Source organism: Centruroides sculpturatus, unplaced genomic scaffold (assembly GCF_000671375.1).
Source record: "Centruroides sculpturatus isolate CEXI.00-Female unplaced genomic scaffold, Cexi_2.0 scaffold1789, whole genome shotgun sequence".
NCBI classification, from domain to species: Eukaryota; Metazoa; Arthropoda; class Arachnida; order Scorpiones; family Buthidae; genus Centruroides; species Centruroides sculpturatus.
The window spans coordinates 97,466-111,518 of record NW_019385895.1 but is presented as its reverse complement, the minus strand read 5'-3'; the positions used below and the strand labels follow the sequence as shown (position 1 = coordinate 111,518).

Genomic DNA, 14,053 nt, shown 5'->3' with positions numbered 1-14,053 from the left:
TTTAATCAAGCGCTATTAAATATTATAAGAATGTAACTTATGTAGAATTAATTAGAATAGAGTAATATTTTTCTAACATAAAGGAATAAGATTTTTATTATAAAAGCACGCGGTAAATTATTTAGTAATGTGTGACATTTCGTGCGTTTACTTATTTAATAAGCGTAACTGGGATTTAAATAGCTTTAAAGCGCTTATCGTCGGTGTTAAACTGCATTGGAAAATGATGCAGATTTCGGCTACTAGATGTCACTGGTCGCCCACGCCATGTTGTTGTGAGCGAGCAGCACACCACCGATCGAGCTGTTTTGGCGCCCATTGTGCGTTCAGTCCTAGGTTAAGAATAAGGGGGACACTGTACCTGACGGCTTCATTACTCTGCTATTCATCAGCTTGTAAGACTCGACTTGTGTTGAAGCGTCTGCTGTTGTGTTGTGTCTTGGTCGTCAACATCGTTGTAGTCATTCGGTAACAGCTACTTGTACAGGCTGTGTTGTGTGAGTTGAGCTGTCCGACAAGCCAAGCAACTCCAAGCTCAGGGATACGTCAAAGGTACGTTAGCATTTAAGTGTGTACATTAGTTTTTCCGATGGCTTAACACGATTCGGATGGAGTAGGGTTTTTAGTTAAGCATGACACGGCCCTGCCGTGTGCTTAGTGTGCTGTCACGTCGGGTCGGCGTAGTACGCTGGTACTAACGCCATTTCGCAAACTCCGACGTTCTAAATTAGTCATAAATGCGCTACTAAATTGGAGTGCGTTGCTAACCACGTGAGATAATACCTAGGAGGTCCATCTGCACCTCGGGGAGTCCAATGTAATCGCGACAGAAACCCCCGGGCTATTATGACATCTGGTCGTGTAAGTCGGCTTGTTAAATCGTAAATGTTTATTAAGAAAACAAATCGTAGCGAAACTTTTATCCGGCGGCCCGCTCGAAATTGGCGAATGTATCGAATTTTAAGTGACAAGTAATAAAATAGAGTTATTCATTCTGTTTTCCCTTCAAACATTCGCATTTACTTGAGTAAAGAACGGCTATGCTTTATTGCTTTAGTTGTAAGTTCCCACATGAAACCATCTCTTCTATTACTACCGTGTCCCAAAGAACATATTTCTGTAGATGACCAGTTTTCTCGTGTTACTCTATGTTTACGATTTTGGCTTTACGTCTAGTGATGTTTTCCAATTTTCCAGAGAGATGTCCAGGGACATATGAGTCCCTGTTTGTGTCTTACATATGTATTCATATACCTACATCTGTACCGATGCATTCTCACTGATAGAAAACATTGAAATATAAATGTATTCTATATAGATATGTTTCTATACGTTTTTCCGATTTTCGCTCCATTAATATAGGCGCACAAACAATGACACCGAGCTGTCCGACTTCCATTAAAGCAATATTATTCCCTCGGAACACACAATGAGTCGTACAAACAATTAAAATCGTCTCTCGGGATGCTGTACGCGGCCCGTGGTCACGTGACAACCCCCTGCCATCCCTTCTCCCCCGTGTTTCCTTTTTTGGAACAGGCTACTCCGCTAGATCGGTTTAATCGGCGGGTGTTAATTTTTGATCCCCGTTTGTTTTTTTTTTTATTAATAAAATACGGATGGAGTTAATAAGGCGAAGTTTGAAATTTATTTTCATGGCTTTTACCGGACCGATAAAAATCATTTCGGCGTTTAAATCGATAAAAATAGCTACACGCGATAATGCCGCGAGTTTTATCAACTATTAGTAACGTTATTATCCATTACTCATCTCGTAGTCGCTAGCAAAACACCGACTACTGCTCGCTTGTCATAAGCAATCATCTCTTATGTCCGTAGTGCACTCCGCATGATTGCTTGTTGTCTATATTTCCGATCCCATTCGCCATCCACCTTCCCTCCCTTGGAAGAATGAGTCACTTACTAATGAAGGGTCCGGACTGTGGAGCCACTGCTCGCAGCTGTTGCCTTTGTCCCGGCCTTTTCTGAAGGGGGTCAGGGCTAGCTAGCCCTTTAGGCGAACAAATTCTGCTACATAAAACTCAGCAACGTTTGACGTCCAGGAAAAACTATTCCGACCAAATTAAGGTATAATTTTCTTTAAACGCTTATTAAGATTTTGTCGTGTGCACGCAACCGGCGTTAATTATTAAATAGGGACAACACGGCTTAACACCTAAGAAGTGTTTTATTTGGCAACACGTTAGTTAACTTTGCTTACGTTTCTTTGTCGGGGCTTTTGTTATTACTAGTTTTTCTTTTCCTGCCCACTTGTTTATGTTTTTTAATTGTTTTCCCTCGTCTATCTGGTGTTGATTTTTTCCGCACTGCATTGTGGGTACGGAGAACCTAGGCTAGCCTTGACAGCAAAAAGGCCTTGCTGTTATAGAAACCAGTTTTACAATTAGCAGAAAAGCAGAGGTCAGGCAAAGAAATGTCGTTACAACCGAACGGCTATCTTCTGTGTACAAGTAATTTGCCTTGAATTTTTTTTTCTTCTCCTAATTAAATATTCTTTAAAATTATTTTCTAATTTGATTAGTGTCGAGACAGGCAAAACGCTCTAATATATACGAAATTCATCGAAACTTGTATTGATGTAATGGCTTAGTGCCAAAGCGTTCAAAAACTACATCATTGATTAGCTAATTAATTTTATTTAAATCGAGATAATTTATGCAAAATATATTTATAATAATATATATATTTTTATATATAATTATTTAGCCAATGGTTCGTTAATAATAATAATAATAAAAGAAGATTAAAAATGATTAATCAACGTGGCCATTAAGGTTAAAAGAGGGAAGAGGAAAAGAAGAAAAAGACTATTGGTTAGAAATCGAATTAGTTGACGGATGAGTAATGGTGTTTATACAATTCATTTATAATTTTAATAAAAGTTTAAATTAAAATTTTTAAAATGAAAAATATAATTTTATAAAAGGCAAATGATGAATGTTATTTTGCATTTTAAAAGTCTGGCAAACGACAAGAATTTATTTATTACGTCCTTTTTAAGGAAGAAGGTGTGTATTTTTATTGTGTTGGATTGACTAATTGATTAGAGTGGGACTTAATAGAAAAAGCGAAGATTAAAAGTATTGGTTTGGCATTTCTAAACGGATGTGTTAGTAGTAAAGTGGATATGCTAATCGAGTTATTGCAGACGCAAAGGTTTGAACCTTGGCGATTAGCCTGACTGCATCCGAGTCGAGAAAATTGATTCCTTCTCTTTTCATATCAGACTCGGTAGATGCACCAATTTGACTGGTCGCACTCAGATTAACTTCTCTGTGCAGGTTGCTTTTCTCTAAACACTCTTGCCGAATTTTATGATGTCAACAGAGTCGAAAGTTCTGATTTATTGTATTCGACGCATAATAAATTTCCTCCGTTAAATTTTACATTTTAAATGCTGGATATGTGCGCGCGCGCGTGGACTAAGATTTTTGACGTTTTAACATTGGCGGCAATGCTATTTTACTGCCCTTCTTAATGGCTTCTGTTCGTCCAGTATTAAAAGCTGATTGTAAACTGCTTTCGGCTTGGTATCTTGTCGAAATTATGGGCTTGTTTGAATCCGATATGTATTTTATCGTGGGAGGGATATACTTTTCCAACCCCCTTTTATAGAAATTATAGCTTAAAAGGGAATTTTTGGAGTGAAAATCGAATGAGTCGGGAGGCGGAGGGAAAGAGGAAGAAAAAAAAAATTTACAATATCGTTAGAATGTAATTTTCGCACGCTACTTAATGACTAAAAATTGCGCGATCGTATTTCCGATACGTGTATCGTTTATCTGATACGTGGTTATTAACTCTAACCGTCTGGACGTTCGGCATTTTTAACAGCCTGGGCTTTCCTAACCCGAATCCTGGTAAGAAACCGCTTGTTTGGTGAGTCGACAAAAACACTACCCGAAAGGCAGTTATCCTCAGCACGTGCGATTAGAGGACACGCGAAGGTCAGTGTCCAGCTCGCCGTCACGTGACTGCCGGCCATCATTTTGGCGGAGATACTTTTGTGAATGCTTTTGATAGGAAAGCGGAGCTTTGATTAAAAGATTAGCGGCCCATTGTAGCTTCGAAAATGGGCAAGGTCAGAATGGGGCATACGGAGGGTAAGAGTCTGTGCCAAAAGTATGTGCTTATTTCCTTCCCTCGGGTGATAAGCTTTTTTTTTTATTATTATTATTATTTCTTTCTTTAAACTCCGGGGTAGTGGCATTTCCTTACAACCAATTTACCTTATAATTGACACTAAGACAGGTGATAGACAGCGATTTGTAGCACTGTCATTAGTAGATAGTTGCCTTTAAAGCTACGGACCGGTTGTTAAGAGCTAGCGATAAATAACACCTTTCCGAACGTAAATGAATTTCGACATTATTAATTCGGGTGCTTTTATAAATTCCCGTCCTGCGGATCGTCACCAGATTGCAGGAACCTTTTGAACCCACCCACCTAATGAGCCACGGGGGTGCTTTTCGCCTATAAATCCCCATTTGCTCGACTCTCCTCCGTCTTTTTAAACGCCGAGTCTCTTCGGGGGGAGAGAAAATATTCAGAAAAGAAGAAGGGGGAGAAAAAAAACATAGTTATGCAGTCATGCTCTCGTAAACGACGTCTAATAAAACTGCAGCCATATTGGTTGCTATTGTATCCATCGAGTTTGTATCGACAACTGAAGTGCTTGTTGCCATGACGACACCCGCCATCTTGCAACCGCGTCCGTAATTGAACGCCACATCTACTCATACAGTTGGGTCCGTACATACAGATAAGTAAAAGTGGATCCATTGATGCCTTAACAAACACATTACAGCTCTGTCATTTCTTTCCTTTCTGCTATTTAATCAGCCATCCGCTTAAAAATAATAATGACGACAATTAAACAAATAAGATTCGTGTGAACTTTTTTTTTAACATCCGCAGCACGTTTTCTTCTACCAGAAAGTTACGAAAATCGGCTCGTGCGTTTCCTCCTCCCCCCATCCCTCTATTCGAACGGGACTCTCTCACCGTTAGCGTTATCGATATGGCTAACAACGAGTTGATAAACATAAATAGCGTGTTAATAGGCGGAGTGGCGAGATTTTGGCCCACGTTTGCCAGAATCTCCGAAGTATCACACGCTTACCTCTGACCTATACTGGCCGGCTTCTATTTTTGGTTTGATGTTAGTCAGTTAATTGTATTGTTAGTAGGGTTCCCAAGAGGAAAGGGGACTGCGCTTTTTATATACAATCCAGATAATAACGGTAGCACCACCGACATTTCGATGATGGTGTAATTTGTGAAAGTGCTATCCTTTAACAAACGACCCCGATGCTAACGTCTTACCAATCCGAGTTGAAAGCTCCTTATAAACCCTCTCTATAAACAAATCTGGCAGAGGGACGGATGCAAATAAAGTGAAAAAATCGCTCGACGATGCCTCTATAACCATGCGTAAAAACCCATACCTATATCTTTCTCTCTATATATATATACATACATACATATAAAGTTCTTTTTTCTTTTAATCAGTTAATGGAAGGCTCTACTCGCAATTAGATTTGTGATTATAGATATTATTCCATTGTACGAAATGCTAAAAACCTCTGGATCTAATTTATTCAGTTGCTACCATTTAGAAGATTAACATTGAAGATATGGGATCTATAAATTGATTCTTTTCAGCTATAAATGAAAACGATATCTTGAAATGCTGCAATCTCCTTTGACCCCTGCCTTAGCAAATTGGTCTTCCCGCTTGTAAGACATCCCTTTGATGGCATCCGTTGCTATAGTTACTATCACGTGGGGGGTAGGTAATACGTCACATTCGTCCGTTGGACGTTGATTGGCGACGACAGTTTGGAAGTGGTGCGTTTTAACGTAAGTTTTTATAAATTGTTTTGTGTTAATCTCAAAGGAAAAGTACGGGAGAACGTCTTTCGGAAATCTCATTTTTTCTTTTTTTTTCTTACTTTTTTCTATTTTTATATAGACTTTATATATATGGATAGATATAGATTTTCTATATAACAAGTCAACGTCTATGTTAACAAGTAGGGGAGTAGAAGTGGAGGAGGAGTGAAAAAAATATATAGTAAACGGCGTGTTTAAGGGCACAAAATCTAACTTTGGAAAATAATGATCATCTCTGTTTTCACTGGGAGTAGCCTTTGGGAATTTCGAGTCGAAAACGGATGAATCAACACGAAGCACCGAAACGAATTAATTTTTATTTTTAGGATAGTTTACATAATGTACTGATGTAATTTATCGACAAAAATATCACCCATTTTCCTCGTTTAGACGTCGCATAGTTGGAATTCGTTAAACGTGACAACCGAAGTCATGGTTTTCGTGTGGCCCTGGCCCCGGGGTATACGATGCCCTATAATCAACATAATAATAGTCTTGTTACCAGGATTTCTTTTCTTTCTTTTTTTTTCGGTGTTACGAGAAGGCGGTACTAGATTTGGGGTGAAATGTCATAACGTAGTTACCGTAGAAGACTTTAGGAAAGTTCGGACGTTGGCTCGCGATCTACCCGTCGAGAAGGTTGACTAAATCATATTTAAGAAGATAAAAATATGTTTTCATTAACCCGTAGTAGAGTGCAGACGACGTTCTTGATAAATTCTGCGATGATTGGTTTTTTAAAAAGACGATTTAATTTTAACGTGAAAGCAGTTTTCCCTCTCTTCTGCCTATATAACACGGAGATCGTGTTTGCTAATGCAGTGGAATTTCTTTTAATATATCAACACTTCGTATACAACATCAACGTTGGAAGCTGCTTGTTGGCAATGTGAGAGACTTTATCAAGCTATTGATTGGACACAGTTACTAATTAAAGGCAAACAAAATAAAACGTTCCGAGAAAATTACTTCTCGATTGCTCGAATTCTCATTTGCTTGCTTTTTTAATTTCATGCAAAAAGAAATTGCTTGCATAGCGTGTTGCATCAAACTTACATAAGTCGATCGGTATCATGGCGCATGCAGCAGCGCCAAATATGGCCTATTTTTAATAATTTAATTACGCCGCTGAAGGCGAAAATCTTTGCAGAAACACGTTAAATACGTCGTCGGTAGTATAATTTTATGGGTGAATTGAACTGATTTTTTGAATCGCACAGCGTATAACGTTCCATTCCACCACTCTCGCTCTTGTAACCTTCAATTATACAAGACAATGCCAAGTTCATTGTTATGGTGTCTGAGTAAATTTTCCAACTTTTTGCTGATTACATAATATGGCATTATCCCTATGGCTTACAAGAATAGAAGGTTTAATTGGCCAGATTGAGAGCTAGAGACAACAAATGTGGGAGGGCAAAAGAATAAAATCCAGGTGGCAAGCGACTCGGAATTAATTCCCGCGCGCTATACGCTAACAATGCTAGAAGGCAGCATACAAAAGTCACTTTTCTATCCATTCTCGTGGGTTAATCGCCGAGTTGTTATTACAAAGAGCAAAATTGATTTCTTTATTAGCATTTAAGAAACTTGATCGATACTATACAGTGGAAGAAATTAAAAATCCGCGTTAGATCTTCCAGGAGCGCAAATAAACCAGAAACAATTCCCTTCCGATAATTAAATACCGGTTTACGTGCAGGATTTACGAGGAGGAAAATTAAACGGCATTAAATAAATAAATAAAATTAAAATGGGAAAAAAAGACTTTGGAATAATATAATAAACACTCGTTAATCAGTTGTGGACCAGGAAAATTTCAGTATAGGTTGGACTATTCGAAGAACGTAATATGTAATATTGCTCCGAATATAAATCTTGTCTTCGTGTCGTATCTTATCGAATGAAGCGCTTAAACTTAATTAAAATAAATCAAATTAATACTGGAAGCTAATATTAATGGAGGAGAAACTGAAAATGGTTTCAAATACATCGCCAGAGTAACCAATATTTGTTATATTTTAGTTTAATTTAAATCCTAAGATGTGGATTAATTGAAGAGCTTGATTCTAAGTGATCGAGTCCAATAGATTCCGCTCTTGTATTAAGAGGGTTATTCGAGAATTATTTACCAATAAACGCCTCATCTAATATCGTAATTCGTTCGGTAATTGATATAACAATTCCCCCAACTGAAATCTCCAGAAATTGTTACTTTATTTCTGTTCGGGACTCTTCCGAGTCCACTTCTGAATCTCGATAGACTGTTGTTTATGGAAAAACCCTTTCCATTGCAATATTTAATAATAATTTCCTTGTTTTTCAACTTTCTTCTGCCTTGTGTAAAATGAGATATTCGGGATCCGAGCGGAAATTTGCAGATCTTACGAATATCCCACGCAATTTTTGCTGGTTGGATTGAAATGCTCGAAAAGCGTTCTCTTTTTTTGCATTAAAAAAGATGTGTTTGTTTATACTCCAACCATTTTCTGGTTCTCGGGCCACGTCTTCGGGTGCCCGCTGATGCGCACTGTAATATCTGCAATTTCCAATGCCATGTATGCAGATTTCTGTATTAAAAACGACCTCCAAAAGCCCTAAAAAAAAGAAAGAAATGGAGACAATTACGCGCGTAACAATTTTCCGTTCTATTGTGTTTCCAATGTATTATTTCATTTTTTTTATGTTCTGTTTGTGATATTGAGGTCAAATGTCGCGAGTATTGCTTCTGTCAATTCGCCTTTATTTTTTAATTTTATTTTTTATTTTTTTAAATTATCTCGTCCGGTCGTGATTTACGAATTTTGTAGTCTCTTCTCCCAACATGTCTAACAGGAAACGAAAATAATTTATTGCCAATGATGGATGCCTCACCATTTTACTTCCAAGCTCGCCTAAATTGCCCTTCTTGCTGTCCCCGAGTGTTGAAATAAATCAACTCCGATATTAATAACGGGTAACAAGTGTTGAGTCGTCAGCTGGGATCAATAGGGTTGCGTACAGCTTATCGGTCGTTCGTCTGCCGCCTGCTGTTGGCTGAAATTGTAAATAGCCGTGACGTTGAATCACGTGACACGTCAGAAAAATTGACACTTCTTGCGGTCCGCACCGGAGATTAATACTGCCCCCTATATATATATATGTGTGTGTGTGTGTGTGTGTGTGTGTTTATGCTTTATACCTCCCGCTACACTTTTATAAGAAATTATGTAAAAGTGTCCTATAGTTGGATTGTCCCGGGCGCTAATATCTGGCCAGTATCCTATATTAATAAGCATTTTTAATATCCTGTCCGACACTTCACAAAAGGGACATCTGTCGCCCTGACACTGCCGATAGTAATAGGTTCATAATGAACAGTTGTCACTCTACTAAACACCTGTCTTTCTCCGATGACGTCACGAATGTTCCTAGTAACTTTCGAAAAAGATAGGCAAATCAATGTCAAAAATATTTTTTCCGGTATCGTCGGTATATTTTGTACCGTACGTAAATAGTTTCCGTGTTGTTAGAGAGAAAGCGAGCAAATCAACTGCAAAAATAATATATATATATTTATATTTATTTATTTTCCGGTGTTATTTATAAATTTGAAGACAAGTGCTCGCAGTACGTCGAAGAAAAATGGGCGAATCAAGCTGGAAAGTATATTTTTTTCCGACGCTGTTTATGAATTTGTACGTATAATGGCGAGTTCTTTAGATAAATAAGAAGCGGCTCTTACGGCAATAAATATTGTAAAGAGTTTTTATTGTTATTATTATATCTAAATATGCAGTTACCGAGAGTAAAAGGTACGGTTTGGTGCCAGGCTGGGTGAAAAGAAAAAGACTTTCCAATCACCCTCGCTAACATAATCATTTCTTCCCTTCTTGTCTTAGATCCTTCTCCCCCTCTTCGTTTCCCGGCAACCGAAATGGAAGCTTCCGAGTGTAATCGGTTTGCGAGTTTTTAGTTTCAAGAAAAGAAGCAAAGAGAGGGAAATAGAAATGACTAAATCGTTGCAACGGCCATGGCTCAAGTATTATGCTCCTAGAATAAAGCACGGCGTAATTCATAAAAATCACCAAACTATCCGTAACCGATGCAATCTTTATATATATATATATTGAGTTATATCTGACGGTCAACTTCCCCTCTGTGCCATTTTCGCATTTTCGAGTGTCCGCCATTTTAATTAGCGCCCGGGCATTGTCCACTCGGTTGATCTCATAATCGATTTGATTAAATTCCAATCTAGTCCATCAATTACTTTTCGACACGTTCCGTTCGACTAGTTGGATTCACGCGACGGATCTTCTATCGTAATTTTTAAAATTGCCATCTCCATACCTCGTTTCTCCGGCTGCGGATCTTAAAAGATACAACCCTAAACTAGAGCCGTCGCCAGGAATATTAAAGAGAGGTCGTCTCGAAGGGAAATAATATAATACTACAATGGATCGAACATCAAGAAGGGTGAATCGATGTGTGCGTAAATAGCATTTTATGTAAAGATTTACTTGTTAACCCAATATGTTTACAGTTTAGCAAATGGGCCATTTTGTAAAAGGGTTGTAAAAGTATTAAAGTCCAAGTGCAATTTTCTCTGATAGACTTCATATAGTTAAATTATCTAAACGGCCAAATAATTCGATTGAGTGAAAATAATCAATTTTCTACTTTTCATTAATTATTATTTTTACCGTCTCTCCTAGGAGCGTTTTCCTCTTGCTTTCTCCTTTTTGAAATTTTATTTCTCCACTAAGGCGCGGGCTTTATCCGTTGCTCCGATGACTATCTACCAGACATTAAAGTATCCGCTGGGATCTTCTAATTTTAACCTCGCACATCACTCTCTTCTCGATGAAATCAAGAGCGAATCTTCTATATTTATCTTGTAAACCGGGATAAATCTCGATTCCTAATTTTTGTGGACTACTTGTTCGTAATTAGGAGCGCAAACTGGGCCAGCTCGTCCAGGCCTGCCGTTAAGGACGTCGTTCGACGTCATTTGCATATATAAAGATGAGGGGCGAAGGATTTTTAAAAGTGCGATCACGTCAGTGGAAAATTCTATATCTGGCTACCAGTTTTTTTTTTCCGTACAATTTACCTATTCGCTCTCCGGGGAGTTTCGTAATATAGAGTTTAATTTTCCACTTAAATTGTTCTAATTAATTTATTCTTTATATCAGTTACATTAATCAACTTCATTATTTCCAACGATTCGCTATCTTTTCATCTACGCATTGTACGGCATTTTAATAACGTTATTCTTTGATTTGCATATCTTTTTATAATTAAGATCCCTCTTCTTCCTCTTAACCTTTATTTAAACAAAGATATATTAACTAAGAATATATATTTTTTTCTTAATCTATTAATTGTTACTTTAATACTGTGACTTCTAATTAAGTTTTCCTTGATTATAAATTGATATAAAATTGCCTTTTTTTCCGTTCATAATGAGCAATATTGCTAAAATTATCCTATTTTATAAGCCACACTTCCCTGTTCTTTCGTTTTTTTAACGTTTCGTTCCGTAAAATAATTTCTAAGCAAAGACAATGACTAGTTTATCATGGCCTCTAACAGGATCTCTCGATGATAAATCGCCTAAAAGTGATTATCATTCTTTTCTTTAAGTATATCATTCGATACTAATAAATTTGTCTACCTAAGAAAAATACTATTTCCGTTTCCTTTCTTTCTTCCCCCCTCTCTGTTCGAAGGTATCGGACGTTGATCTCTGCCATTTTAAAATCATGAATAGGAAAAAATTATCAGCTCGAAGAGTTTTATACTGTCACATCGATCCGAAAAAATCCGCAATTGTCAATATAGAGGACTGATTTGAAGCTTTCACTCATTGTAGTTCTATCGGATAGTACTCAATAAAATCCATGGCATCATATTTGGCTCATACTTTTTTATGAGGGAAAGGAAGGAAAAAAAAAACCTCCTTAAATGGCTTTTAGAAATGTTCTAATAGCAAAGTTCGTACATTTTTTAGTTAAAAGGTGAAATTAACCGAGATACTGTATCTCTCTTCCTTCCTTTAAAATAAAAATGAATCAAGGTACAGTACGTACAGCAAACATAGAAATGGATTTACTTAAAAACCGCACTCCTCATTGGCCAGAAAGTTGTCAAAATTACTTTTTGGAACGGTTCGGACGTTAAAAAAAAGTAAAAAATTATGATTTTTTTTAATGTTTAATGAGTAATGTTAAAGGGTAATAAAATAGTGATAATGTGTAGGCCTAATGTGATACTGCATATTCAAATTAATAATTGAACATGAAGCACTGATAACAGCAGATTTTAATTAAAATACGGAGATGTTATGAATGATAAGAGATTTTTTAATATATATATATAACGTTTGTTTGATATTAACGCATTAAGAAATGTAGAATATTCTGAGTTTAATTGGCAAAATTTGGGATATGCTCCTGCGATTCCTTTAGTAAGCGTGTGTATATTTTTACTTGTCAGCGTGTTACAACAGTTGGGTTTCTCTGTATTAATTAAATGACATCTTATAATATTTAAGAATATAACAATATTTGCTTAAAGTGTCGACGACTGTTCCATATAATTTCTTTGTAAACTTAACGAGACTTAAAGGTTTGCTGATCTTCCTATCTTCACAAACAAAAAGTCTAATTTTTGTATTCAAAACCATGAAAGCTATTGCCGAGTTTCAATCTTAAATTTTAATTGCTTTAATATAGCTTTATAATGAAAGAAAATTAATTGATATTCTAGTGAAAATCTAATGAGTATCCGAAGTTTTGTTAATAGCAAAGTTTTAATATGGGTGAATAAATCGTGTCTTGAATTTTCCTCCACTTGTAATGTTCTTTCATACAAGTTGCTTGCAACGTAACAAAAATACATGGTTTATCAGCGTAAACGAGCGTATCAATGAATTTGTTTGCAACAATCTTTAATGTATTAAATTTGGAAGAAAATCCAAATGTACTTACATCTGTTCGAACTTGATTTTTTCAGATGCATTAATTGTCCATCGAGCGAGCATCATGGAGCATCGATTAGCCATCACGACGTTCTGTGTCGAGATTGATGCCAGTTTCTAATTTATTTGGAAATAACCTCGAATCATGAATCCCCCAGGTCAACCTCCGACGAGCCACGGTGAAATGATGAGCATGATGGGGCACCATGCCACCATGGGAATGAGCCCTCTTCAACCTCATCAGCAACAGACCCATCATCATCAGTCTCCTCATATGGCAAATGCCGGTATTCGTTGTTGTGCTGGCTGCGGAGTAAAAATATTAGATCGTTTTTTGCTTCATGCATTGGACCGTTATTGGCACAATGGTTGTCTCAAGTGTTCTTGCTGTCAAGCGACGCTGGCAGATATAGGAAGTTCGTGTTTTACAAAAGCAGGAATGATATTGTGCAAAACAGATTATATCAGGTATTTCAATATTTTTTATTTGTTTACATTTCTTTAATTTTTCCCGAGATTGATGTATTGCCATGTAGAAGAGACGAAAAAAATTTGCAATAATAATAAAAAAAGAATCCACACGTACACAACACTCTCTAGTCGACTTTAGACAGACCTTATTCAAAGAGATTTCCTTTTTTTTTTCTAATCATATCAGCCATACTTATATGGCATTAAACTGAAGAAGGTTTATCGATTTAGTAAATACTCTTAATTAAGGTTACGTATTAATCATCATTACAGTTTACGCACCGCTACATCACCAATCATTACGACAAGAAAGAATATTCTGTTAAAAATGCATTTGCACAAGGCATTGTTTTGTTAATTTACACAACTCTTCACTTAATCGAAATCTTCCACAACGAAAAATAGATCTAATTCTTCACTAAATGTTTCCTCTCTGATAAACATAATTATTGGCTATTTTGTAATTTATAGTTTTCGCTCCCCCCCTTTTTTTTTAAATGTTCGCTTTATGATTATTGTTATTAAATCCCGAATTATAATTAGAATAAAGGACGATAAAACTAATTAAAGAAATTCTCGATTAGAAACTATTTGTTGACTGTGTGTGTGTGTATATAGCCTATATAATTTTTTTTAATAATAATAAATTTGTTTGAACTCCTTTAAATGTAAGGAAAGAGGAATTATTTGAAAGTTGTCGCG

General features: G+C 36.6%; 1 protein-coding gene across 2 annotated transcripts in view; it reads left to right on the top strand.

The window, feature by feature from the left end:
* Positions 1 to 263: 263 nt before the first annotated feature.
* Positions 264 to 14,053, top strand: part of LOC111612453 (LIM domain transcription factor LMO4-like) — a 31,974-nt gene continuing 18,184 nt past the window's right edge. The window contains exons 1-2 of one of the 2 annotated variants that reach the window (XM_023353668.1): positions 264 to 552; positions 12,916 to 13,348. In XM_023353668.1, coding sequence (XP_023209436.1) covers positions 13,026 to 13,348 — 323 coding nt within the window. In that variant the 5' untranslated portion in view covers positions 264 to 552; positions 12,916 to 13,025. Of the gene's footprint in view, positions 553 to 1,700; positions 2,089 to 12,915; positions 13,349 to 14,053 lie in introns of those variants that run through there. The other variant, XM_023353669.1, reaches the window with a different exon arrangement.